The following is a 27,616-nucleotide window of genomic DNA, read 5'->3' as shown; positions in this document are numbered from 1 at the left end:
GTCATTTATAATCAGGGGTGGATTACTCAATAAGCAAGGTATGCACAGGCTTACTTGTGTTTATTTACTAATGTGCAGTGAACAATTTCATTTTTTTCCAACACGTCAAATATTCTGCTGCTAGATTTGGCTAGCATCTGTCTCTCTCCTGACTCCACAGCACCTTCCTACAGAATCAAAGCCTCTTTTCAAAGTTACAATCCCTGACAGGGACGGATGGAGCCCTGGTGGCTAATTATTAAGAGCTCCACTGCTAACCAAAAGGTTGTTAGTTCGAATCCACCAGCTGCTGCTTGGAAACCCTATGGGGCAATTCTACCCCTACAGGGTCACTAGGAGCCGGAATCGACTCGTCAACGATGGATTTGGTTTTGGTTTTGGGCAGGGGTGGCTGACTCAGTAAGCAGCATGGTGAAATCCTCATGAAATTGTTCACTACAGATTAGTAAGTAAGCACAAGTAAGCCCGTGCTTACCTTGTTTATTGGATAATCTGCCCCTGTTTACAATTATAATAATTTTCAAGAACCTTGTGTGTTACATAAAGTAAGGCAAACCCCTGCAGTTGGGTGAATTAAATCCCCCAGGGAGAAGGCATTTCAGCAACATTGTAATCTTTGTCTTTTTCACCTGCCTGTTGCCAAAAGGTTCCTTAGGGCACCCTGCCAGCTGTTTTTTGGTAACAACCCTAGGATGAAGGTACTATTATCATCTCCATTTTACAGATGAGGAAACTGAGGCACAGAGAGTTAAGCAACTGGCCCAAGGCCCCACAGCTAAGAGTGGTCAAGCTGGGACTTGAACTCAGCTCCACCTGGGCTCAGAGTCTGTGCCCTTGACTGCCCTGACTACTGGAGAGGACTCACCAACCAGTGCCTCCACCTAGCAGCCGTGGGCACAGGGGAGTCTGGAGCAAGGTTTTCATCTCTCTGTGCCTCAGTTTCCTCACCTGAGGAGGGAAATGGCAGTAACTACCCCATAAGGGTTGTTGTAGGAATTCAGTGAGATCATGCATGCAAAAGGACAAAAGGATCCTCAAGATAAAGTCCCTGGGTGGTGCAAATGGTTTGTGCTGGAATACTAACCTAAAGGTTGGTGGTTCAAAGCCACCCACTGTGCCTCGGAAGAAAGGCTTGGTGATCTGCTTCCATAACAATTTGTTGTTGTTAGGTGCCGCTGAGTCGATTTTGACTCATAGCGACCCCATGTGTTTCAGAGAACTGTGCTCCGTAGGGTTTTCAATGGCTGTAATCTTATGGAAGGTCCTGGGTGGCACAAATGGTTTGCATCCATCTACTAACCTAAAGGTTGGCAGTTTGAACCCTCCCAGTGATGCCATGGAAGAAAGGCCTGGCAATCTGCTTCTGTAAAAATTACAGCCAAGAAAACCCTATGGAGTAAATGTAGCTCTACTCTGTAACACATAGGGTTGCCATGAGTCGGAATCGACTGGACGGCAACAGATTTGGGTTGGGTTTTCTTTTTTCAATCCTTGAGATGTAGGAGCTATTATTATCTTGTGGTGATTGTTGTTCTTTCCTGGAGTGTTAAAGAAGAGGATTGGGCTACCTGGGAGGATTCAGTAGAGGTGCCCAGAGATGCCCAGAGGGATTGGAGACTTGGTCCAGGGACATCTGAGCCTCCCACACCCCAAGGATATGGATCTGGTTCGACCTAGAAACCTGATCTGCCTCCCCTTCCCTTCTCCCCTCCCTCCTACTGGCCTCATTCTGCACTGCAAGGACCGAGACAACCCCAGCTGTGATCCCACATCCCTGCTACTGTGGCTGTGACAAGGTGTCTGGGTGGTGCAACTGGTTTGTGCTCTGCAGCTAACAGAAAGGTTAGCGGTTTGAATCCACCTAGCAGCTCCGTAGGAGAAAAACCTGCTGATCTTCTCTCCCCTACTCCCCTTCTGCAAGATTCTGTAAGAAAACCCTACGGAGTCAGTTCTACTCTGTAACACATGCAGTTGCTGTGAGTTGGAATTGGTTCCATGGCCAGGGGGTTTGATATATATATTTTGCGACTGCAACTCTTAACCCCTTGGGTTTATGTGAGAAAAGCCATTTTGTGCAGCTGGGAAGGTAGGAGTCCCAAGTTCTGTCAGCTGCCCACTTTGGGTCCATTTCCCCTGCCTTCCTTAATATCAGGACCCTGGCAGCTATATGGAGCCCTGGTGGCGCAGCGGTGAAGCAGTGCTAACTGAAAAGGTCGGCAGTTCAAATCTCTAAGCCACTCCCTGGAAACCCTATGGGGCAGTTCTACCCTGTCCTATAAAACCAAAAAACCAAACCTGTTGCCGTCGAATCGATTCAGACTCATAGCAACTCTATAGGACAGATTAGAACTACCCCATAGAGTTTCCAAGGAGTGCCTGGTAGATTTGAACTGCTGACCTTTTGGTTAGCAGCCATAGCACTTCTTCACCACTGCGCCACAAGGGTTTCCAATCTGTCCTATAGGGTCACAGTGATAAGTCGGAATCGACTGGATGGCAACAGGTTTGGTTTGGTTGGCAGTGATATATCCAGAGAAAAGACTGTACTTCCCAGCCTCCCTTGCAGCTACCTTGCAGCTACCGTGGCAACTTGACTAAGCGCTGGCCCGTCAGATGTAAGTGGAAGTCGCTGGGTGGGACTTTGGGGAAGGTTCCTTAAAAGGGGCATAGTCCACAAACTGGCTTGGGACTGTTTTTGCCCTTTTTCCCCTTCTTTCTGCCTTCTACCTGGAATGTGGTTGTGGCAGCTGCAGCTCCAGCAGCCATCTTGGGCCATGAGGTCATGGACAGAATGGAATCAAGGCCTAAGCTAAGAATGATGGAGCAGAAAGAAAGAGCTGGGTCCCTGATGACACTGCGGAGCCACAATTTCAGCACTGAATAGTCTGCTTCTGTGTGCTTTTTACGTGAGAGCCATCCATGTAAGTTACTCTTACATATACCAGTTTCTCTGTTATCTTACATGTTAGTCTCCTCTGTCTCTTTGTTGTTTACGCCATGTTATTTTTAGTCTTTCTTACTAGCCACTGAAGAGAATTTTTAACTGATATACATAGACTCTAGCCCTGTATATGTCACTGACCTTAAGTGAACTTGGGTGGTGGAAGGATAAAAAAAAAAAAAACAGTTGTCCTCGAGTTGATCCTGATTCATGGTGACCCCATGTGTGTCGGAGTAGAACTGTGCTCCACAGAGTTTTCAATGGCCGATATTTTGTTTTTGGAATTAGATTGCCAGGTCTTTCCTCGGAGGCACCTCTGCTGGACTCAAATTGCCAATCTTTTGGTTACTAGCTGAGCGCTTAACTGTTTGTGCCACCTGAGATTCCAGGGAAAGGATTTTCAGGGCTGGATGATGTTGAGGTTGAGTATGGGCTGAAATCCATCTTAGCTCCTAGTTGTGTCACTTTGGGCTTCCCTTCTCTGTGCCATTGCCTAGAGATCCCACATCAGAGATCACTGATTCAAACTCTGTAGGACAGCTCTGTTAGGGTCCTCTCAAGGTGGGTGGAGTCACTGGATGGACTTTAGCCTCTCTGTCTCCTTCATTGGCCAGTATAGGTCACATGACTATCTGTAGCTGCAAGGCAGGCTGGGAAAGTGAATACCTGACACTTTCAGCTTCTGTTGTGGGAGGCAGTACCTGCCATCATGGAAGAAAGAGAGGGGAGTGGCTCCTGGGAAGCAATCCACAGAGTCTGCCACACCTTCTTCCTTCAATATATATTTATTGAGGCCCTGGTGGTGCATCAGTTAAGCACTTGGTTTCTAACCAAAAGGTTGATGGTTCAAACCCACCCAGCAACTCCGAAGAGAAAGACCTGATGATCTACTCTGGTAAAAACTGCAGCCTAGAAAATCCTATGGGTTAGTTCAACTCTGTCACATGGGGTCACTATGAGTTGGAATCGACTCGATGGCACCTATCAACAACAACACATGACAGACCTTCTATTTCAACCAGACCAGTTTCTTTTATCTTATTTTTAGTCTCCTCTGTCTCTTTGTTATTTGTGTTGTTTATTTGTTTCTGTTTTTTCTCGATCACACTTGCAAAAAAGGTTGTCTATTTCATTGGCATTTTCAAAGAACCAGCTTTAGGTTTTATTGACCAGCTACGTTTTGTTTTGTATTTCATTCATTTCTACATTTACCTCTCTTAATACCTTCTTTTTCTCTTGGGTTTATTTTGTGAAGTTTTTTTAGTTTCTTGAGCAAAAAGCTTGTCTTGTTTACGTTTTTTTGTTTGTTTTTTAGTACTCTAAATGCACCTAAGCATTTAAAGCTATCATTTTCCCTCTGAGTACACCTTTGGCCATATCCCACAATGTTTGGTGTATAGTATTCTCACTGTCATTCCATTCTGGTTGGTACTTTACATTTTGATTGCCTCTGCAATCCAAGTATTATTTAGATTTAAAAACTTTTTTCAGGAATATAGACATTTTTTGGGGAAAGAGAGCTATATCTTTTGACCTGATGTCTACTTTTGTTTCATTACTATTTTAAACAATATATTTTTCTTCCATGTAAATTTGCATTTAAACAAAGGGCTCTGAGGCTAATAAAATGATTTGAAAACTCTAATCTACCTCAAGTACACACTTTTTTTTCTGATGGGCAAACTGAGGCTCTAGTGAATCTATGGCAAGTGTAGGATCATAATCTAGATTTTGTAACCCTCATTCTGGGGGTCTTTCAGGGATGACTGACTTACCACCCACCATCCCAACTTAACTTTGTGATTTTTGGCTCCAGCCGTCTATGACACCTCAGGTTTATCAACATGGCCATCCCCAGAAAGACTGTCCTGAAAGTTTCTGAAAAATCTCTCTACTAAGCCTTTCCATCCTTGCCCATCACCCCTTACCCCAAGCCTGGGTTCTGGCATCACCACTTCTCACCAACACCAAGTACCCCTCTCTAGTGGGGCATCTTGTCTGGGTGGGACCTGAGGCTCAGATCCTGCTGCTGACAGGAGTTAGAAGACAGACTGTCTCTGGTTTCTACCCCGCAGCTCTCCACTCTTCATCCCTGCCCATGTACCATTTGCATTTGTTTATTCATAGGGTCTTTTTCGTGGCTATAGGAAAAGGAAGGTATTTTTAGGGTTGTGCAGGACATGAAAGGGCATCTTTGACTCAAAGGGTGAGGGCTAGAAGGTGCTGAAACTGAGAAATTTCTTCACTCTCTGTGCACAAGCAGCCCGGGTGAAGGAGTGAGGTGCAGTGTAGAGGGCTGTATCCCACAGAACCCAGCTCCATTTGCTGTCCCAGAGAGGAGCAGCCTTTGGTCCCAGGGAAAGAGGACCCTCAGGCATGGGAAGAGCCCGAGGTCCTGATGCCAAGCAGTGGGGTCTTGGAGTACTGTGATTTGGGCACCCAAGTGTATACACCCTGAATGAGAATACATCTCAGGTGGGAGAAGTGTGGCTCCCAGGAAATGGTGGGGGTGGAGGTGGTGGAAGGAAAGGCTGACACACGGATGCATTAACCAGAATGTTTATGGCCTCGGTGGCTCTCCGACAGCTCAGGGGAGGAGTAGGCCCTGTGGGCTCTAACTCTAGGGTGGAAGCTGGAGAACAGCGGGACCATGGCCTGGCATCCTCGCTGGAGCAGGGAGGAGATGGGGAGGATGGCATGAGGAGCTCTTCTCTCCGGAGATCTCCACGGCAACACCACTACTCCAGGACTGTGGGGGAAGGAGGGAAAAGGGCGCAAAGGAGGTGGCAGGGAGGTGGAGGACCAGGTCCCCAGTGCCTCCACCCCTCCTGCTCTTCTGCCGACCTCCCGGTCCTCCCGACAGCCCCACCCGCCCCACGCTCAGCCTGTGCCAGGTTCAGGTTCAGGAGTGTGGCGTTGGTCCTCGTGCGAGGGAGGGAGGTTGACTGTGAGAAGAGAGACGGGGTGAAAAGGAATCCCGAGGCTTCGCCAGGGGTGGCCTGCTGTCATCAAACAGCATTCTCCCCCTATCATCAACCCAGAAAACCAGGGTTTGATAAGTGAATGGATGAAGGAGGGTGTGTAGGGGTGTCTGGCCATGATTAGGTCCCTGATCCTGGCAGCTTCTGGTCTGAGCAGAGAGACACGGTCCTTGACTCAGACATGGCTTCTGGGTGTACCGGTCTTTGGAGCTTCTAGTCTAATGGGTGAAGCATGGTTCTGCCTTAGGGACATGGCCTTCTGGACTTCAGTCTGGTGGGGTAGACATGGGCCCTGAGTCTGGGAGCTCCCAGTCTGATGGAGGAGACATGGTCCCTGACTCTGGGAGCCCCCAGTCTGATGGAGAAGACATGGTCCCTGAGTCTGGGAGCCCCCAGTCTGATGGAGGAGACATGGTCCCTGAGTCTGGGAGCCCCCAGTCTGATGGAGGAGACATGGTCCCTGAGTCTGGGAGCCCCCAGTCTGATGGAGGAGACATGGTCCCTGAGTCTGGGAGCCCCCAGTCTGATGGAGGAGACATGGTCCCTGAGTCTGGGAGCTCCCAGTCTGATGGAGGAGACATGGTCCCTGAGTCTGGGAGCCCCCAGTCTGATGGAGGAGACGTGGTCCCTGACTCTGGGAGCCCCTAGTCTGATGAAGGAGACATGGTCCCTGAGTCTGGGAGCCCCCAGTCTGATGGAGGAGACATGGTCCCTGAGTCTGGGAGCCCCCAGTCTGATGGAGGAGACATGGTCCCTGAGTCTGGGAGCTCCCAATCCGATGGAAGAGACATGGTCCCTGACTATGGGCGTTCCCAGTCTGATGGAGGAGACACAATCCGCACCACCTAGGAACCTCCATCCTGATGGAAGAGACTGTCCCTGTTTCACTTTGAGAGATAAAAGCCACTGTCCTCATTCTCACTGTAATGGAAAAGAGGAGACTTGATCCCCATTGTCTGGGACCTCCCAGTCTGAAGGGGGAGGCATGACCCCACCTTCACCTCACTCTATACGTCCAGTCTAATGGGAGAGGTAGCCCCCCAGCATTAGCCCATTTCCTTAATATGGTGGAAGAGGCAGTGTCTCCTATGTGTTAGGGACCACCGGTCTGCAGGAAAAAGGGTGCCCCACCCTCAGACTCTGCCCTCTCTTTTAAAACCTTCAGCCTGGTGTACCTTGATACGAGAAAGAAGGCACAGAACCTCCTTCAGCAGTCTTCAGTCTGATGGAAGAGGTCTATCTACCCCTAGTCTAGGTCATCGGTTTGACAGAAGAGGCAAGGGCCACATTTGGGGGCCTCCCAGTTAGTAGAAGAGACAAGGCCCCTTCCTACAGTCTGATGGGGGAGGCATATCCCTCCTTGGTTGATGTCCTCCAGTCTGATGGAGGAGGAAAAGGCCCCTCTGGGGAGCCCCTGTCTGAAAAGGAGCAGCCCCCCCCCGCTTCCAGCACACTCACGGGCCACCTGCAGCTCCACCTCCAGCGTCTCGGTCTTGCCCTGAAGGGTGATGGTCTTGAGTGTGTAGCGGCCGGCGTCCGTGAGGTTCAGCTTCTGCACCAGCAGCGAGCAGTTGGCAAAGCCCACCTCGCGGCCCGTGTGTGCGGGGCCTGCAATCCAGTTCCCCGACGGCAGTTGGCTGAGCACCCGGTTGGGCTCAGAGACAGGCCCTCGGTACCAGGCATAGACCAGCAGGTCCTTGGGGTAGCCCTGCACAGTCAAGGTCACGTCCTGGCCCTCCGTCGGCTTGGTTGGCACGGGCACGATCATTGTGGCAACTGCCACCGCTGGAGAGACAGGGAGGGCAGGCCTGGGTCACCTGGGCCTGCGTGGGGCACAGTGTCTCCCTCCCATCCCCGGCCTGCTCAGCTATGCCTTCCCCTGACTGGCTGGCTCTCCTCTATGTCAGGTGCTGGGAAAGGAGACAGAGGAAGCGGGTGTCTTGCATAGTAGCTGTCCCAATGGTGTCTGCCATCAGACTGGGGATTCCTAGCCTTCAGGGAATTGTGTCTCCCATTAAAGGAGCCCTGGTGGCACAGTGGCTAAAGCACTTGGCTGCTAACCAAAAGGTTGGTAGTTCGAACCCGTCAGCTGCTCCGAGGGAGAAAGATGTGGCAGTCTGCTTCCATGAGGATTTATAACCTGGGAAATCCTATGGGGCAGTTGTACTCTGTCCTACAGGGTCGTTATGAGTCAGAATCCACTCAATAGCAATGGGTTTTTTTGGGGGGAGTGGGTATCCCATTATACTGAAAGACCCCAGAGGGTGGGGTCATGTCTCCTCCATCAGATTGGAAATTCCCAAAATATAGGAGCCATGTCTCCCCTATCAGATGGGAAATTCCAGAATATGAGGGCCGTGTCTCCCCCATTAGATTGTAAATTCTTAGGATATGTGGGCTGTGTCTCCTCCATCAGATGGTTGGAGCTGTGTCCCCCAGGTTATGTCTCTTTTGTCAAACTGAAAGACCCCAGAAGGTGGGGGCTGTTAGCTCCACAATAAGATTGAAAGACTCAAGAGTGTGAGAGGCCACGTCTCCTCCATTAGATTAGAAAGTCCTACAAGGTGGGGGCCCAGTCTTCTCCATCAGATTGGGAACTTCCAGATTATTGAGGTGGATCTCTCTAGCTCCGGAATGGGGTACCCCAGAAGGTGGGGAAAGCATATCTATCCCATCAGACTGGGAATTCCTAGAGAGCTGGGGGCCTGTACTCCCCCATCAGATTGGGAATACTGCAAAGATGGGAACCCCAAGGGGGTCATTTCTCCCCCATTAGGCTAGGAATTCTCCTCGAGACCATGTCTCCTCATCAGAATGGAAAGTCTCCCCAAGTGAGGACTGTGACTCCTCTATCTGGCTGGAATCTCACTGAGGGTGGGTGTCATGCCTCCTCCATCACTGCTTGGAAGCCCACAGAGGCTGAGGCATTGCCTCTTCTCTTCGACTGGCAGCTCCTTGAATAAGGGACTGTACTTTCCTGTTCTAGGACCATCTCTGCATGTCTCCTCCATCAGGTTAGCGTCTCCTCCAGGTAAGGGGAGGGTCGTAACTCCCTTTCCTCTGTCTTGTCCCCGGCATCTACCACAGGAGACCCTTGGGGCAATGTACCCACCCTTGCACATACCTGCATACCTCGGCACCCCCCAATCTTGGCCTGTATAGGCAGGGCATGGGGGCAGTGCCTGTGGTCATCTGGTCCACCCCCTGCCTCCTGTCAAGACCAGCTGCCAAGGCTCTGGGTGGTGTGGGGCGGGAGGTACACTTACCTCTGGGGACGCCATGTCTGCTTTGGGTGAAAGAGTATCCACCCTTTGGATGAGACCCAGCCTGTGAGCAGGAGGGCGGGAAGGGAGGACTGTGCCCACTGTCCCTCGGGGGTGGTGGCCACTTGGGAAGGAACCGAGGTGGAATTAATAAGGCCCTAATGTTTAAAGCCACCGTCCCCAGGGGATGAGAAAAATGTCCCCTGAGGATCCCGATGGCTCTGAAAACCAGCTGTGTCCCCATAACTCCCAGTCACCAGGTCGATTTAGGACAGAGAGTCCCTGCTGTTTGGGATTTTCCATCCACTAACAGGGAGCTAGGCTGTGATTTTCCAAGTGTGTGTTGTGCGCGTGTGCACGTTTGCGTGCCGGCACCTAGACCAGGTAACCAGGTGATCTGCTGGGCTGTGCACTTCAGCCATCTGTGTGGCAGGGTGATTGTAAGCAGCCGGTGACTGAATTTAGAACAGGGGCCCCCCCACATGAAGAGGCATCTGAGTATTTTCCCATTCTGCCACCCACAATGTGGGAAATGTGACGCAGTTGCCACTTTGTCACCCCTTAAAGAAGAGAGTTGGATTTGCCATTTGGTCTCCAAGTGAAAAGGTTTGAGCTGTCTCCTTTTGTCACCTGGACAAAGAGGTGTCCACCTAAAATGCCACTTTGTCACTTGGCCAGTGAATGGGCTGTGAGCCCCCACCTCCACTTGACAATCACCTGTGAGCTGATGGTGACCTAAACCTTCACAGTCCGAGGGGACTCCACGGGGAGGGGGCGGGGTCAGGCTTAGAGCGACTTACCAGAGAGCTTGACCACCACTGAGGCAGAGCCAGAGAGCAGGGTCTTGGGGTTCTTCACAATACACGTGTATGTGCCCTCCTGGGAGGCTGTCATGCTAGTGATGTTGAGATGGTCCTGGCCATTCTTTAGGGCCTGCCCGTTGAAAGCCCATAGGTACTCAGGCTCCGGGCAGGACCGGGACACGCACCACAGGGTGAGGGACGTGTTGAAGTCCACTTTGATGGTGCAGCCCGTAAGGGTGGTGGAATCCTGAAGGATGGCCACACGTTCTGGGCCATCTGTAGGGGCAGGAGGGAGAGAAAGGGGACGGAAGAGGGAAGCGGGAGCGGTGGTGGGCACCCCGGGCTTTCTCTCCACCAGAATAACCGGGCCTAATGGAAGGAGAGAGAGCCCTGGCCTTTTCGAATCCCACATTGGTCTCTAACTTGCTCTAGGATCTTGAGATTCACTTCCCCTTTAGGGGGCAGGGAGGGGACCTCAGTTTTCTTTTCTGTAAAAAGAGGGGTCAGGGTTGGACAAAATTTCGAGGCATTTGTGAAATCTATGGCTCCGAAAACAAACAAGCAAACAAACAAAAAGGCTAAATGATTTTTTTTTTCCTGATAAGCCATACTAAGAGTCTAGAATTATAGGGCTGCAAGAGTTGATGCTTCTAGGTTCTAGGATTCTAGAAAGTTCTAGAAAGCTGTTTCTAAGATTCTAGAATTTGGTGGTGCTGAGATTTTAGAATTAGATAATGCTAAAGATCTTCAGATTCTAGGATCTGTAGGATTCTCAGAGTGTAGAATTCGGTGCTTCTGAAATCCAGAATGCCATAGTTATAGGATTCTAAGTTTTTCTACGTTATCGACCCTGGCGTACCTCAGTGATTTATTTTCCCACGATTCCACATTGTGTATCTGCGGCCCCTGGGAATGACTCCATATTTTGGTTATAGTTACAATTTTATGCCCCCCCTTCCACCATTCCCTCCCCCACCACCCCACCCCATTTAAGACTCAGGCTTTCTGTGCCCTCTCCCTGCAGGCATTGCTTCAGAAGGACGGAATGATGGTCATGAGTGGTCATTAGGTCTCACGAGAAGGACCAAAGTGCATTTTAAGAGGGATTCTTCTTAAACATAAAATTTGCCATCTTAATCATTTTTAAGTGCACAATTCAGTGGCATTAATTACATTCACAATGTACACAATGACCTACTGGGTACCCTTGGGCCCCCTCTCCTGGCCTCAGTTTCCCCCTCTCCTAGCTTCGGTTTCCCCATCTGTGAGGTCTGGGGCCCTAGGTATCTCTGGAGGGGCCAGGAGGACTCACAGTACACGGTCAGGTTGATGGGCTCGCTGCGGCTGACACTGACCGAGTTCCAGACCTCACACTGGTAGGCCCCAGCCTCCTCCCTGCGGATGCCACGCCGGGTGAGCTCTCGACCGTCGGGGGACATGCCCAGGCGGACGGAGACGGGCAGGGGCCCACCGTTGAAGAACCAGCGGACCTGGGCGGGGCTGGGGCTGCTGCATAGCAGGCGCAGGGTGTCTCGGTGCTCCACCAGTGCTGTGCTGTTGGCCATGACCACCGGCTGGGCCAGGATCTCTGCGGGGGCGAGAGACAGAGGGGGAGGGGCAGGGCACCACCTGCTCCGAGGCCTGCCCCTCCCCAGGCAAGGGGTATGGCCATATCCTGGTGATGCCCCTGTACCCACTGCAGAGAATGGGATAGGAGGCAGGTCTAATCCTAGAAGCCATCCTGGAGGAGGTGAGCATTTTAATATTATTTTAGATATTTTTAAAAAATGATTTCAATGTTTTTTAGAGTTGTTTTTTTTTTTTTTTTTTAAGGAGGGATTGGGACAGGTCTGACTGGGGAGGAGGGGAGTGTGTGGAGGGTGTCTCACCATAGACCTGTACGTGTCCGTAGGCCACCTCGGTCTGAAACTGCCTGTTGAGGGTCTGCAGGATGTAGGTGCCTGAATGCCCAGGCAAGGCGCCCTGGATGTTCAGGCTACCGTCGGGGCGCACAGCCTCTCGCCCCGTGTGGACTGGGCCAGGGGTCTCATCGCCTGTGCTCACGATGTAGCTGGCCACCAGGTAGGCCACATTGAGCATAGGCCCCGCGTACCAGTTGTAGGCGAGCAGCTCCCCTGAGAGTCCATGCACGACCAGCGTGAGGTTGTCCCCCTCGACCGGCTGGGCAGGCTCAGGGGTGATGGAAATCTCTGCCCTGGCACTCAGGAAGGCCGCTGGGGAAGAGGAGCCAGAAGGATCGGGTGCAGAAGAGGCTTGGGGCTCCGAGAGAGGAGGTCCCAGCCCAAGGTCCTTGCTCTGTTCCAGCACCAGACTCAGGCAGGATTTGAACCTGGAGTCCGTGGACTCCCAATATCTTAACCACTTAAAAAATTTTTTTCATTGTGGTAAAATATGTTGTCGTCATTGTGTGCTGTCAAGTCAATTCCGACTCATAACGACCTTACAGGACCGAGTAGAACTGCCCCATAGGGTTTTCTTGGCTGTAATTTTTATGGGAGCAGATTGCCAAGTCTTCTCCCTCAGAGCTGCTAGTGGGTTCGAACTGACAACCTTTCAGTTAGCAGCCGAGCTCTTAACCGTTGTGCCACCAGGGCTCCTGGTAAAATATATATAACGTAAGATTTGCCACCTTAACCATTTTTAAGTGCACAATTCAGTGGCATTAATGGTATTCACAACGCTGTGCAACCGTCACCACGATTTCCAAGACTTTTCCATCCCCCCGTGCCAGTGAACTGACCACTTTTCTTTTAGAGTTTTTCTGCGTGGCTTGGAGTAAACGGCTTCATCTCGCTCTGCCTGTTTCCTCAGCTGTGAGGTGGAGAAGGCAAGACTACCTACCTCGTGGGGTCATTGTGAGGATGTGAGCTTAGAGGGATGCCTGGCATACAGTCAGGGCTCAATAAGTGTGAGCCAGGCATAGGGTCTCAGTCCCAGGGGGACTGAATGGGATGTTCTGTGCCCAGGCTCTAGCCTAACGTCTTACACATAGCAAGCGCTCAGTTGACGGGAATTTTGCTTTTAGCTGGAACCCTGTGGGAGTCAGAAAACCAACTCCTGTGAGGTCAGAGCTGGCTCACCCAGTCCAGCTAATTTTATAGTCCTATGTTTTTTTATGTGAGAGGTCACTGCCTGTTCCTGGGTCCTGACTCCCAATCCAGTGCTCTCCCCCTACCTTTCCAGGCTCCACAGAGCAGAAAGTACAGCTCTGACGAATGCACTCCACCCTTTTTCTTCTCAACCCCACAGATAAGCCCGAACCCCATGAGCTGGTCAGGGCTGCTTGGTCTGGATAGTGTGTGGTTGTCTGGAATGAGTAGCTGTAGCAATTCTCGTGTAGGAAGCGCTTACATGCCTGTCATGGTTTCTGGTACTTTCCAGGCTGATGGAGCGTGACCAGGAGTGTGGGCTCTGGGTCTGGTGATCAACCCTACCACTTCCTGGTGGTGTGACCCCGACCAGTGACTTTACCTCTCTGGATAAACCTCAGTTTTCTCATCTGTGAAGTGGGGAGGATAGAAGGGGGCCTACCTCATAGGGTGGTTGTTAACATGTAGAAAACTTAGAACAGCTCCAGGCACACAGTAAAAGTGCTAATACATGCTAGTTACAGTGACCTCAGAAGGACCCTGTGAGTTAGGCCTATTTCATAGACAAGGAAACTGAGTCCAAGAAGGGGAAGGCAACTAACTGCCCAAAGCCTCATCTTCCGGCTGGGCTGGAGCTGCTGCTTAGAACTCACCCTGGTCAAGGTTTCTAGAACTGGTGCTCAATAAGGGTTTACCAGAAAATGAAGGGACAACGGTGGCCCTGTGGCTCGGACTCACATTCCAGTCTTAGAAACCTCCAAAGACCACCCCGCAAATCTCTCTGGGTGGCCCTCCCTGGCCTGCCCCACGCTGGTGCCTCTTGGACAGGCACCCAGTGCCTGCGTAAAGCAGAGCTGCCCTCCCACCCCAGCACGCTGGGATTTGGGCTCACACCTTCCCTTTCCCTGGCTGGTGGTCCCCTCCCCACCCTGAGGCCAGAGGGGGCCAAGGGGCTGGGGGGGGCGCCTTCTTGCTCACCACCGAGGAGAAGCCAGTTGTACCCGGTCGGCACCATCTTTTGCCCCAAACCTGGGTCTGGAGTCGAGTCTGTGTTCAGGTGCTCCGAGACCCTTTCTGGTTGGGGCTTGGCTCCTTCTGGCGGGGGACCTGGGAGGGTTCGGCGATTTGGAGCGGGCGGAGATCACCTGAATTTGGAGGGATCGAGTCACCGAGGATCTGGGGCCCCTTTCGGGCACCAGGGCGGGTGTGGCAGGCACGGGCCAGGGGGCATGACCTGGCCATGCCTCCTGGGGCGGCTGCCTAACCCTCTTTGTGCCGAGGGCCCGGATTTGGTACCAGGAGAAGAACGAGGTTGGTGGGGCAGGAGGAGGCGGGGCAGGGGAAGATTTTAGGGCAGTTTTTATGGTTGGCCTAGGCCTTGACATCACTGGTGAGCCTGGGGGTCACCAAGGAATAAAACCTGTAAACGGTGGCTGCCATGTCCTCAGCCTCAATGCTGCAGGTGACATACAGGTGTCACTTCAGTGGATGTCAAAACAACCCTATGAGGTGGGTGCTGTTAGAACCCCCCTTTGAGGATGGGGAAATTGAAGCACCAGGCAGAGACTGTGACTTGCCCGAGTCCTGCAGAGCAAGGGGATTTGAACCTTGCTCCATTTCCGAATCCAGACAACTCCTTTCAGAAAAGGAAGCCAGGATGCTGCATGCTTTCTTGAGGCTCTGCTTCTTAGTCGGTCCCATGCAAAGTGCTGAGAAATCTACATTCTCTCTCTTCCCCTCTTGTGGCCTCGTTTTCCCCATCTGCCAAATGGGTATATGTGGAGGCTTTGAGGTCACAAAGACCCAAGTTTCGACCTTGGCTCTGCATTTACCCACTATGGAAATGGGGCTGGGGACAGCCCTTTGCTGAGTCTCCATTTACCGTTCTGCAAAATGGGATGGTATAGACCCATTGGGAGCCCTGGTGGAGCAGTGGTTAGGAGATCAGCTGCAAACCGAAAGGTCTGTAGTGCGAATCCACCAGCCGCTCCTTGGGAACCCTATGGGGAAGTCCTACTCTGTCCTATGGGGTTGCTATGAACTGGAATCGACTTCAATGGGTTTTTTGGTTTTTATAGACCCACTGAGAGCAGTTGAGAGATTGAGAGCAGTTAGGAGATGCCACATGTCATGTTGGGGTCCAAACATGAGGTCTGATTGGTGTTACTGTTATTAAAAGTGCAGGCTCTGGATGTAGCTCCATTGTTCCCTACCTCTATGATCCTGGGCGAGTTATGGAACTTGCTGGACCTCAGTTTCCTTATCTGTAAAATGGAGAAGTAACAGTACCCACCTCATAGAGCTGTTATAAGAGTTAGAGAAGTAAACATATGTGAAGTGCTTACCCCGGTGCCTGGCATGGCACACAGTTTACGTGCTCAATAAGTATTTGACAAATGATTGAATGTGGATTCACTGAGCACTTGACCAGGATCATGGAGGCAGGGAACAATGCTAAGGATACAGCTGTGTACAAGACAGACAAAATTCCTGCCCGTGGGGCAGACATTAGTGGAACAAACAAAAACATTTTCCATGTCAAATGGAGATCAGTGCTATTGGGAAAAATAAAGCCAGAAAGGGGGGATTGTGATTTTAAATTGGAGGAGGGTGTTGAGAACGTGACATTGGACAGAGACCGTGTGGAGAAGGAGCCGAGAGAGCGCTCGTGACAGGTATGTTATTATTATTGATATCTTGATGGCTTCTGGTCCTGGTGCTTCCGGACAGGGGGCCATTAATGTGGCTCAGCTGTCCTGGTTTTCTCCGACTCTGTGTCCTGGTTTGCCCTCGAAGGGCAGGGCTCTGAGGAGGTGAGGGGGGAGAGGAGGAAAAAATGAGGTGGGAGGGAACAGGTGAGGCCAGGTGATCTGGGACCTCTGGCCCCCCCTACCCTTGACCTCACCTCACCCTTGCCTGTACTGGCCCAGCCCTCTCCCCTGAGCCCTGGGACCATGTCCCAGTGTCATCCAGGATGCCTCCCCCGGATGTCCCTGAGCACTTCTCACTCACCTCGTCCCAGACTGACCTCAGGATCTTCCCCTAGACCTGTCCCTCCTGGTCCTTGAATTGGGCAAGGTGCCACCCTATCACCAGGACAGAGCTACCTGGGCCTCATCCCTGATGGCCCCCCTCCTTCCCCAGTGCACCACATCCTATATAGCTCCTGCCTCTTAAAATCTGCACTTACCTTTCTCTCCCTCCCTGGAGCCCTGCCGCCCTGGAGGTCCTGGCTACCCCGTGCCTCCACTTTCTGGTCTCTGGCCCTGGTCCTGCTCACTCCCATCCTCTCTCCACAGGGTGGCCAGAGGGTCTGTCTAAAACACATGCCTGCCTCTCCCCGTCCTCTGCTCTGAACTTGCCATGGCTTCCCAGTACCCTCAGGAGAGAGCCCAAGCTTCTAACGGCAGCCCACAGGCCCTGCATGGCCTGCCCCCTGCCCACTTGACTAGCTTCATAGTCTCACTTGCATCCACCCAGCATATTGCCGCTTCCCTCTGCCTGGCTCTATTTCATTGCCTGCCCAACAGCTCCACCTCCTCTAGGAAGCCCTCCCAGGCTCCCAAGCTAGGTCATGTAGTGCCCTCTGGACTCTCTCAGCACTGTCTGGGGATAGGTCTGTCCCCCCACTGGACTGTGAGCCTCAGGAGGGCAGGACTGGGGCATCCTGGTCACCACTGTGTTCCCAGCACCATCCAGTACAGGGTCGGGCACGGGGTGGCTCAGAAAGTTTGTGGAACCCGACACCAGATGTGGATGACACACAGAGAGAGTCCCCAGAGAGTCTCAGGTTTCCGGTGACTGGCCCTCGGTCTGAGGATGTGACCAGGCCACGGCTCCCAGAAGCTTCTAGCAGAACTGGGCTTTTGTCCAGACCCTGCAATGACTCTCCCCTCCCCCGCAGCATCACCCCGCCCTCCTCCGCCTGCTGTCCCCGTCCTTCTCAGTCCACCCCTTCTCTCCATCCCCACCTCCCCAGCGCCACCTCCCGGTCGGATCTGGAGCCGCTGTTTCTTGAGCTCCTAGCATGCTCCAAGGCTGGGCAGTGGGTAGGGCAGTCAGCTTGGAGCCAGAAGACCAGGAGCGGGGGCCTCTATGTGACGTGGGGGTGAGCGGTTGCAACACTGACCTCGGGGAACTCTGCTGAGGGGGACGCCAGAGCAGATGCAGGGAGGGCGCAGTGGTGTGCCAGGGCTCAGTGAAGGGCCGCTCCAGGACAGGCAGATCGTGGGTTAGTGGGTGCCCTTGCTCATCCGCCATTTGTCAAAGATTTATGGAGCACCTAGCACTAATGCTAGGCACTGCCAACAGCACTGTGAACCGCATGGAGCTGGCCTTTTGGTGGGGAGACAACGAATAGGCCCCCATCTCACCCCCCATGTAGAGTTGGTATGTTATTCGTGGCAGTTTCGGGAAACAGGCCCACGAACACTGAATCAGCGAATACTGAACCAGGCCAGCTTGACATCGGCTGGGCCTTTTCCACAGCTCTGTGCACGCGCATGTCTGTGAATGCCCGTGAAGGCCTCACGAGTTGTTTTTTTTTTTAAACAGATTCGTGAACGTGGAATCCCAAATAATGAGGAGGAGATAACTAAGGAGAGAAATAAAGCAAGCAGAAGCGATGGAGAATGATTGGGGGTCCTGGTTTACACAGAGCAATGGGAAGTTGTCCTCCAGGCTGGAAACAGCAAGTGCAAAGGCCCTGAGGCAGGACTGTTTTGTGTGTCAGAGAGAGAGCAGGAGATGAGGGCTAAGAGGAACGCATGGATCATACAGGGCTGCGGTGAGGACTTTGACTTCTATTCTGTGGGAGGGTGCCTTGGGAACCACTGGAAGGCTCTGAGCAGAGGCAGGATGTGAGCTGATTTAGGTGTTAATAGGATCCTCTGGCTGCCTTTCGGGAACAGACTGTGGGGGCTGAGGCGGACGCTGGGAGGCCAGTGAGGAGGCGACTGCAGTAGTCCAGCTTACACTGGCCCAATCCAGTAGCCCCTTGTCTCATGCGGCTATTGATTGCTTGAAACGTGACTCCTCCGAATTGAGATGAATTTTAAGGGAAAAGTGTTGCTGTTAGTTGCCACCGAGTCCATTCCAACTCATGGCGATCCCAGGTGTGCAGAGTAGAACTGCTCCATAGGATTTTCAAGGCTGTGACCTTCCAGAAGCAGATTTCCAGGACTTTCTTCTGAGGTAGGAAACCCTGGTGGCATAGTGGTTAAGTGCTATAGCTGCTAACCAAAAGGTCAGCAGTTCAAGTCCACCAGGCGCTCCTTGGAAACTCTATGGGGCAGTTCTACTCTGTCCTTCAGGGTCACTGTGAGTTGGAATCGACTTGATGGCAGTGGTGTGTGGGTTCTTCTGAGGTGCCTCTGGGTGTAGTTCGAACCATCAGCCTTTAGGCTAGTATTTGAGTGCTTAACTGTTTGTGCCACTGGGGATTCCAAGAGAAAAATACACACCAGGCATTGAAGGCTTAGTGCAGGGGGAAAAAAAAAATGTAAAATAGCTCATTAATCATTTTTTTAATATTGATTCCATGTTGAAATATATCCAGTATCTTGGATAGATTGGGTTAAAAAACATATTATTAAATATATATTATTAAAATTAAATATATTTATTATACATACATACATACCTGTTACCCGTTGAGTCGATTCCAACTCATAGCGACCCTGTAGGACAGAGTAGAACTGCCCCATAGAATTTCCAAGGAGGGCCTGGTAGATTTGAACTACCAACCTTTTGGTTACCAGCTGTAGCACTTAACCACTGTGCCACCAGGGTTTCCATATTTATGTATATAAAAACAAACAAACAAAAAAAACCATGGCCGTCCAGTAGACTGGGACTCATAGTAACCCTACAGGACAGAGTAGAACTGTCTCATAGAGCAGCCATAGCTCTTACGCACTACACCACCTTGGTTTCCTTTTATGTAGACTCGACGGCACTGGGGGTTTTATATAAGTATACATAAGTAGATTTAATATTTATATTAAGTATGCTAAAAATATTATTAAAATTCATTTCACCTGTGTCTTTTTACTTTTTTTTATAATTTTTATTGTGCTTTAAGTGAAAGTTTTCAAATCAAGTCAGTCTCTCACACAAAAACCCATATACACCTTGCTACACATTCCCTCTTTTTACCTTTTTAATGTGACTACTAGAAAAAATTTAACTGTCTATATGGTGAGATGGAAACCCTGGCGGTATAGTGGTTAAGTGCTATAGCTGCTAACCAAAAGGTTGGCGGTTCGAATCCACCAGGTGCTTCTTGGAAACTCTATGGGGCAGTTCTACTGTGCCCTATAGGGTTGCTATGAGTCAATCCACTCGACCACAAAAGTTTTTTTTTTTTTAATTTGGCTAAATGGAGCTGTGGTGGCACAGTGGTTAAGAGCTCAGCTGCTAACCAAAAGGTCGGCAGTTCGAATCCACCAGCTGCTCCTTGGAAGCCCTTTGGGGCAGTTCTACTCTGTCCTATAGGGTCACTATGAGTTGGAGTCTACTCGACTGCAATGGATTTTTTTGTTTGTTTTATAGGGCTAAGTGGCGGTGCTGGTCCAGGCGGGAGATGGTGATGGTTGGACCAGTTTGGGGAGAAGCAGTTGAATTTTTGATCTTTTTTGCTAATGATGTCATTATTCTTTTTGGCATAATTGGCTTTACCTACATTCCTCATCTCATCCAGTCCCCTTAACAGAACCCCATTTTGCAGACAAGGAAACTGAGGCTGTGGCGATGGGCTCAAAGTTGGAAAGAGTGGGCGAGTGTTCTCCACGTAGTCATCAGTCCACGTGGCTCTAGGACCTTGTTCTGTCAGCTCCTTCCCCACCCCTAGCCCGCTTATCTCACTAGCTAGGTTATTAGCTCCCAAGGGAGCCGGCCGGCCTAGGGCTTTATCTCATCACCCTGGCCTCGCCCACCATGACTTCCAATATTCCGTAGGTGGAAATGGTGGACTTGGGCCCTTTGTGGTCCCTTCGCAGGTCGGAGCCCCCGGTGGCAGGACCCTTGTCCTGTCCTCTCTGGGTGGAAGAGGTGAGTCCTCACCAATCGTTTTGCACCGAAGCTGATTTCTGAAACCAACCTCTTCCCCCTCCCCTTATCATGCCAGGGTGGGGCTGAGGCTGCTGCAACCTTTGTTCATGAATCTGACCTCAGGGTGTGGCTCCCTGCTCCGAAACCCAGCATGGATCCAGGGAGGCTGTTCTAGGGGTGAAAGGACTCCACACCTCCCTATTTCCCAACCCTAGAAAGAGCACCCAGGCTCCTGTGCATGAGGAGACCCTTGGATTGGAGAGAGCCAGCCTCTAGGCCTTTGCACAGGCTGTTTGCTTTTGCCTGGAAACCCTGGCCCCTCCTCCTCCCCGTTCACTTGGGTTTTCCCAAGTTATTCATTCATTCGTTTGACAAACAGTTCCTGAGCACCAGCTAGTGCCAGGTTGTGTTCCAGGTGTTGGGGATACAGTCAACATCCTTATCCTTGGGGGGCTAAATTCTAACAGAGAGAAATCAAATCAAACCTACTGCCTTTGAGTTGATTACGACTCATAGCAACCCCATGGGGTTTCTACGGTTGTAAATCTTTACAGAGCCGATGGTGGTTTCGAACTGCCAACCTTTTGGTTTGCAGTTGACTGCTTTAACCGCTGCGCCACCCCGGCTTCTTAGTGGAGAGAAATGGGCCATTATCAAGAAACAGAGCAATCTGGGCCACAATAGATGGACCCCGAAAGAACTGGGAGAGAAATGGGGAACAGAACTCAAATTCTTAAAAGATCTGGACTTATCAGTTGAGACTAGAGTACTCCCTGAGACTATTGCCCTGAGATACTCTTTAAACCTTGAACTGAAACTATCCCGAGGTCACCTTTTAGCGAAATAAACCGATGAGCTCACAAAATAAAGATATTCCCCGTGAGTACGGGGCTCCATTAAAAAACCATCTATATGAGACCAAAAGGTCAACAATTACTCTAAAGCAAAGACGAGAAGTTAACGGGGCAGGGAAACTAGAGCACTGGAAACAGAACCACCAGAGCGCAGATAAAGAGAGTGCTGACACGTTGTGAAAAATGGAACTCATGTTGCTGAAAAATTTGTGCAAAAATTGTCAAACGGGAACCTAGTTTGCTGTGTAAACTTTCACTGACAAAACAATAAAATATTAAAAAAAGAAAAAAAGAGACAGCATATGATATCAGGGAGAGATAAGTGCTATATAGAAATCAGATAGGGCGAAGAGAGAGGGGGTGGTTTCTCTTTTAGCTAGGGAGGTCAGGGAGGGCCTCTCCAAAGAGGTGACATTTGATCTGAGACCTAACGGAGGGGCTGGAGGGTGGCTGTGGATATGGGAGAGGTGTCTTGGTCATCTAACAGAAATACCACAAGTGGATAGCTTTAACAAAGAAATTTATTCTCTCACAGTCTAGGAGGCTAGAAGTCCGAATTCAGGGTGCCAGCTCCAGGGGAAGCCTTTCTCCGTTGGCTCTGGGGGAAGTTCTTTGTCATCAGTCTTCCCCTGGTCCAGGAGCTTTTCAGTGCAGGGACACCAGGTCCAAAGGACGCATGCTCCTGCTGTTCTTTCTTGGTGGTATGAAGTCTCCATGTCTCTCTGCTCCTTCTCTCTTTCATGTCTCAAAAGAGGTTGGGTTAAAACACAGCCTAATCTTGTAGATTGAGTCCTGCCTCGTTAACATAACTGCCACTAATCCCATATCATTAACATCATAGAGATAGGATTTACAACACATAGGAAAATCACATGAGATGACAAAATGGTGGACAGTCACACAGTAGTGGGAATCATGGCCTAGCCAAATTGACAGACATATTTTTGGGGGACACAATTCAACCCTTGATAGGGGGTGGGAGAGTGTTTTTACCAGAAAGCACAGCAAGTCAGTGCAAGGGTCCCAGGGCAGGAACGTCTTTGATGAGTGTGAGGACAGCAAGGGGGCCAGAGTGGCTGGAGCTGAGTATGTGAGCAAGGAAGTGAGAGGAAGTGGGAGAGGGAGCAGGGGACCCAGGGTGTAGGACTCTGGATGCAAAATGACCCATTATAGATCTTGCAGCTGAATCCTTGACACTTGGGGTATGAGAGTTGATGAGGGTGATAAAAGTGTTCTAAAACAGGATTTGGTGATGGCTTTTTTATAGAATTTTATAGCATGTAAATTATGTTCCAGGTCTCTGAGTGTCCAAAATGTTGCACTGACTGCTAACCTATAGGTTGGCTGTTCATACCCACCCAGAGGCTCTATGGAAGAAAGGCCTGGCAATCTGTTTCTATAAAGACTAAGCCAAGAAAACCCTATGGAGCTGTTCTATTCTGTAACACACGGGATTGCCGTGAGTTGGAATTGACTCGACAGCAGCTGGTTTGGTTTTTTAATTTTTTTATTTTCACTTTTTAGGTGAAATAATGGCATTGTATGTTTTTTAAAGAGTCCTTATCTCTCAGAGGGAGTCCCTGGGTGGCACAAACAGTTAAGTGCTCTGCTACTAACCAAAGGTTTGGAGGTATGAATCCACCCAGAGGCACCTCAGGAGAAAAGCCTGGTGATCTGCTTGCTAAAGTTCACAGCCTTGAAAACCCTATGGAGTGCAGTTCTACTCTGCAACACTTGGGGTCGCCATGAGTCAGTATTGACTTGATGGCAACTGGCTTGTGTTTTTTAATTTTGGGGGGGAGGTTTATCTTTCAGAGATATAGTCTGAAGTATCTACAAATAAAATGTTATAATGGCTGGGATTTGCTTTCAAATAATATAGGAGAGAGTTGTGGAGCATTCCTTATACCTGTTTGCTGTCAATCTTTTTTTTTTTATACTAGATAATATTTATTATGCTTATTGTCTGTTTCCTTCATGTTTCAGTTACCTATTGTGTATCATAAAACCACTCTATAACTTAGTGGCTTAAAGTCAACAGCAATGGATGATTCCTAACAACCCTGTGGGTGACTGGGCTCAGCTGGGTGGTTCTTCTGCTTCACATGATGTTGGCTAGGATCACTGTGGTGCAATGGATCACTTTTGTGTGGCCTTTCTAGCCATGGTCTTGTAAGTCCCACCCCGGGATTGTGCAGATAGGAATTGCAAGGAGATTGGTCAGTTTTGCCATCCCATTGGGCCTGAAATGAGCCATCTCAGAGGCAGGAAAGAAGATCCCACTACTACCAAGGAAGAACAGTCAGGAGCCAGCACATCCTTTGGACCCGGTATCCCAGCACTGAGAAGCTCCTGGAAGCAGGAGAATAAGAGAGAGAGTGAACCATAACCTTGAACACGGTGGGAAGCAGTGGCAGGAGAGATCCAGCAGCAGAGACCTGGTAGCAGGAGATGGTGCAGAAGCCTACCAAAGAGGAAAACGAATGCCTCTAGGCAGAAGCCTAGGGCCAGGGAGAGGCGTGCCTACGAGCACAGCTGGGAAGAGGCTGTCCTGATGGAAGAACTGTATCCTGAGCTTTTCTGAGCCTGAATTGTAACCATTACTCCCCTAATAAATCCCGTAATTGTGAGTACGGTCTGTGAGTTGTGCGTGGCCATTGCAATGAATTGTCGAACCCAGGAGAGAAGTGGAGAATGCCGTGGGAGGGACGGTTGGTGTCAGAAGTAGTAAAGATGGCAGAGAAAGGAATCCGCCTGGGGCTGTTAATCTTGATTCTCTCTCCCCCTTGTGAAGGAGGTCAGACACTGCCCCCACGCCATTTTTATAATCACTTAAATGGCTGCACTCAGCTTGGAGCTTGGTTGGGGCTGGAACATCCAAGGTAGCATTGCTCATGTGTCTGGTCCCTCGATAGGATGGCTGGGATGGCTGGAGTGGCCAAGGGCTGACTGGCTTGGTTTGAGGGCAGAGTGGTTGGACTTCTTATATAGTGGCTCAGGGCTCCAAGGGACCCAAATCAGAAGGTGCCAGGCCTCTTCAGGGTTAGGACCAGAACTGGCACAGCCTTTACTTCTGCTATATTCTACTGGCCAAAGCAAGTCACAAGGCCATGTTTGCTGCCGATCTTAATTGTTTTTTTACAGTTTGACTCAGGATCCAAAAATTGGCAAATATTTTGAAAGTCTTACTTCAGCAATGGAATGCTTTCCTCAAGCTAAATCTTTCTTACTTGAGCCTTTGTACAGCAGACATGAATACCTCAATCCAAACTCATCCCCATCTCCCCCAGTTACAGGGACACCCCCCTTCCCTCATCAATGGCTGCAAACAGACCCCCGGGGGATTGGGGCTCAGGACGGGGTAGTTGAGGGGGTGTCTACACCTCTGCTGGCCAGTCTATGCCAGCTGACCCAGCCGAAGCTCACAGCCCTTTTGCACACAAAGGAGTTGAGTTCAGGAGGGAAGGGTTTTCCCCATGAGTCATAAAGACTGGTGGTCATGGCCCAGCCCACTTCCTTCCCCAGGCCACCACTTCCTCATTTGTAAAATGAGGAGCCACAGCCCTGAGAATCTGGTGGCATGTAGGGACACAGAGCTGGCAGTGGGGGACAATGACCTCTGGAGGGCTCCTAGTTCTAGCCCAGGACATTGATCTCTTCCTAATAGGCAAAATGCTTACACAGTGCCTGAAATTCCACCACTAGTGATCCTGCCTTTGGGTTAAGCATTGCCCTGTCCTTGCTTCCTTCTTGTAGAAGGCAGACCCCTCTGGGTGGACACACAGACCTCAACATTTTAGTGGGCAAGGTTTGCATCTTGGTCCTTCCTTCCAGAGAGAAATGAGCAGAGGATAATGCTTTGGTCTTCCATTCCCAGCTTGTCCATTTATACCTGGTGTGACCTAGCCTTGCCTAGCCTTGGTTTTCTCATCTGCAAAAAGGTGACAGCCGTCGCATGCCTTCCTCACAGAAATGTTGTGAGGGTAACAGAGGTTAATAAACTTAAAGCATTTAGCATAGTGCATGGCTTAGGGGAAGTGTTCAATAAATGCTTAGTATTGATTATTATTACACCGGGTGCTATGCTGTCACCCCCACTAGAATGCAAGCTCGCTGAGAATAGGGCCTTCTCTGGTTTATCTTCATGTCTGCAGCACCCAGTGGAGTTCATTCAACAGAGCTTGGTGTATAGCAGTCGCTCTATAAACATTTGTCAATGAAGGGATAGAGACTGCTAGGTATAGAAAGTTGTTAGTTGCCGTTGAGTTGGTTCCAACTCATAGTGACCCCATGTGTGCAGAGTAGAACTGCCCCATAGGGTTTTAAAGGCTGTGACCTTTTGGAATCAGATTGCCAGGCCTGTTTTCTGAGGCACCTCTGGGTGGGTTTGAACTACCAATCTTTTGGCTAGTAGTTGAGCTCTTAACTGTTTGTTCCACCCAGGTGTAGGAAGGGAAGAATCTGTACAAAGAGAATCCACACATTCACTTATCCCGCATACATTCCCTGAGCCCCTGCTCTGCCCCTGCCCTGGGCCGAGGGGTACTGGGACCCACTGATGGTGGAGAGAGCCCAGCCTTCCTGGGGCTCACAGTCCAGTGAGAAAGATAGGCCTGTCCCCGGACAGTGACAACCCAAACTGGATGGGGCTGGAGTGGGACAGCCCAGAGGGATGACCTGACCCAGCTTGGGAATCAGGGAGGGCTTCCTGGAGGAGGCGATGTCTGCACTAAGACCTGGAGGACGAATAGGGGTGAGGCAGGTAAAGTGGAGTTGTGTGTTCCAGGCAGAGGGAACAGCATGTGCAAAGGCCTCAAGGTGAGACAGCACTTAGTGTGTTGGGAAAATGGAAAGTTCAGTCTGGTAGACCATAGTCCACTGGGTGCGGGGGTGGGGGAGGGGGACAGAGGGTGTGGAGAGGTGAGGGTGATAGGCCCTCAGGAGCGAGACCAGGTGAGGAGCCTGGGTTTTAATGGCCCTGGGGAGCCATGGAGGGTTCTGAGCCCAGAGGGGTAGGGTTGAGTTTGGACATTAGAAAAATGCTGAGTGCCTGACCCAGGGCTGGGCTGTGGGAATGGGGGAGGCCAGCTCAGGAGGCCAACTGGGCAGCCCTCATATCTGCTGCAGTGGAGGTGGTGGAAGAAGGCACTGGATTTTTGGGCCTGGTCAGCTGAGCGGACTCTCTGGGTGCCCTGGCTGGAAGGGTAGAGAAGGGCAGATGCGGGGTAGGGGGACAAGCAGCACGTAGCTAGGGGGTTTGTCCACGGGTCTGTGCGGTTTTCTGCTGCCCCCTGCTGGCTCAGTGCTGATCAAGTCCTGTCAGGAAGTCTGGTAGTAAAGATGGCATCAGTCAAAACCTAACTGATGATGAACAAACAAAAAAACAAAAACATTACGCTCGAGTTGATTCTGACTCATAGCGACCCTATAGGACAGAGTGGAACCATCCCAATAGGGTTTCACAGGAGTGGCTGGTGGATTTTGAACTGTCGACCTTTTGGTTAGCAGCCGAACTATTACCCAGTGTGCCGCCAGGGCTCCATAACTGGTAATAAGAGAGGACATTTCCTGGGCCCATCATTGTGTGGTCCGCTGCAAGGGGCACGCATGTTCACTGTCCCCAATCCCACCAGCTGCCCTTTCCTGCCAATGTGCTGAAGCCTAACACGAGACTGGGGCCCCAAACCCTTCTTTCCTTCCCTCTCTCCCTCCAGTCTTCCCTCCTTTTTGTCTTCCTCACAGCTTCATTGAGATACAACGCACATACCATATAATTCGCCCATTTAAATTTACAATTTCATGGTTTTTAGTGTATTCATAGAGTTATACAACCATCACCACACCACAGTCATATCTTTTAGGACATTTTCATCACCCCCGACCAGTTAATAGTCAATCCCATTTCCCTCCCGTCCCTCCAGCCTCTGGCAATCATTAATCTACTTTCCCTCTCTATGGATTTGCCAATTCTGGATTATATTATATAAAAGGACTCATACAATATGTGACCTTGTGAGTCTGCCTTCAAAAGAAGGCAGATCCAACACATCTTCAAGGTTCATCCATGTACAAGTAGTCCCCAACTTAAGACGGGGTTCTATGTTGGAGATTCTGTCATAAATCAGTTCTGAAGTTGAATACCTCATTTTTTTGTTTTTTGGTTTCATTATTGTTGTCTTTTATTATCACTATATTTATAAATCCGATTTTGTTTGTCTTTGGGAGTTGAAAACATTACCTATAAACTTACAGATATATTTTAATACATAATACATGCCATGGATTGAACTGTGTCCCCCAAAACGTGTGCCAAATTGGCTAGGCCATGATTCCCAGTATTGTGTGAGTGTTCGCCATTTTGTCTTCTGATGTGAATTTCCCATGTGTTGTAAATTCTATCTCTATGATGTTAATGATATGGGATTAGCAGCAGTTACGTTAATGAGGCAGGACTCAATCTACAAGATTAGGTTATGTCTTGTTGTTGTTGTTGTTAGGTGCCATCGAGTCGGTTCCGACTCATAGTGACCCTATGCCCAACAGAACGAAACACTGCCTGGTCCTGCGCCATCCTCACAATCATTGATATGCTTGAGCTCATTGTTGCAGCCACT

General features: G+C 50.3%; 1 protein-coding gene across 3 annotated transcripts; it reads right to left on the bottom strand.

Moving 5' to 3' along the window:
* Positions 1–825: 825 nt before the first annotated feature.
* CEACAM16 (CEA cell adhesion molecule 16, tectorial membrane component) lies at positions 826–17,036 on the bottom strand. 3 transcript variants are annotated; one of them, XM_023543155.2, is made up of 6 exons: positions 13,185–17,007; positions 11,878–12,222; positions 11,301–11,576; positions 9,986–10,264; positions 7,381–7,707; positions 826–5,690 (listed from the first exon to the last, which is right to left on the bottom strand). In XM_023543155.2, exons 1-6 carry the CDS (start codon positions 13,273–13,275, stop codon positions 5,680–5,682), a joined length of 1,329 nt encoding a protein of 442 aa, XP_023398923.1. In that variant the 5' UTR covers positions 13,276–17,007; the 3' UTR covers positions 826–5,679. The 3 variants fall into 3 exon arrangements, with proteins under 3 accessions (XP_023398923.1, XP_023398924.1, XP_023398922.1); XM_023543156.2 differs by lacking the exon at positions 826–5,690 and adding an exon at positions 9,189–9,309 and having other exon boundaries at positions 7,460–7,707; positions 13,185–17,027; XM_023543154.2 differs by lacking the exons at positions 826–5,690; positions 7,381–7,707 and adding exons at positions 7,868–9,015; positions 9,189–9,309 and having other exon boundaries at positions 13,185–17,036.
* Positions 17,037–27,616: the final 10,580 nt, after the last annotated feature.

The sequence above is a fragment of the Loxodonta africana genome, chromosome 11, assembly GCF_030014295.1.
Source record: "Loxodonta africana isolate mLoxAfr1 chromosome 11, mLoxAfr1.hap2, whole genome shotgun sequence".
Taxonomy (NCBI): domain Eukaryota; kingdom Metazoa; phylum Chordata; class Mammalia; order Proboscidea; family Elephantidae; genus Loxodonta; species Loxodonta africana.
The sequence above is the reverse complement of the archived record's forward strand: the minus strand, read 5'-3'. Positions and strand labels throughout refer to the sequence as shown.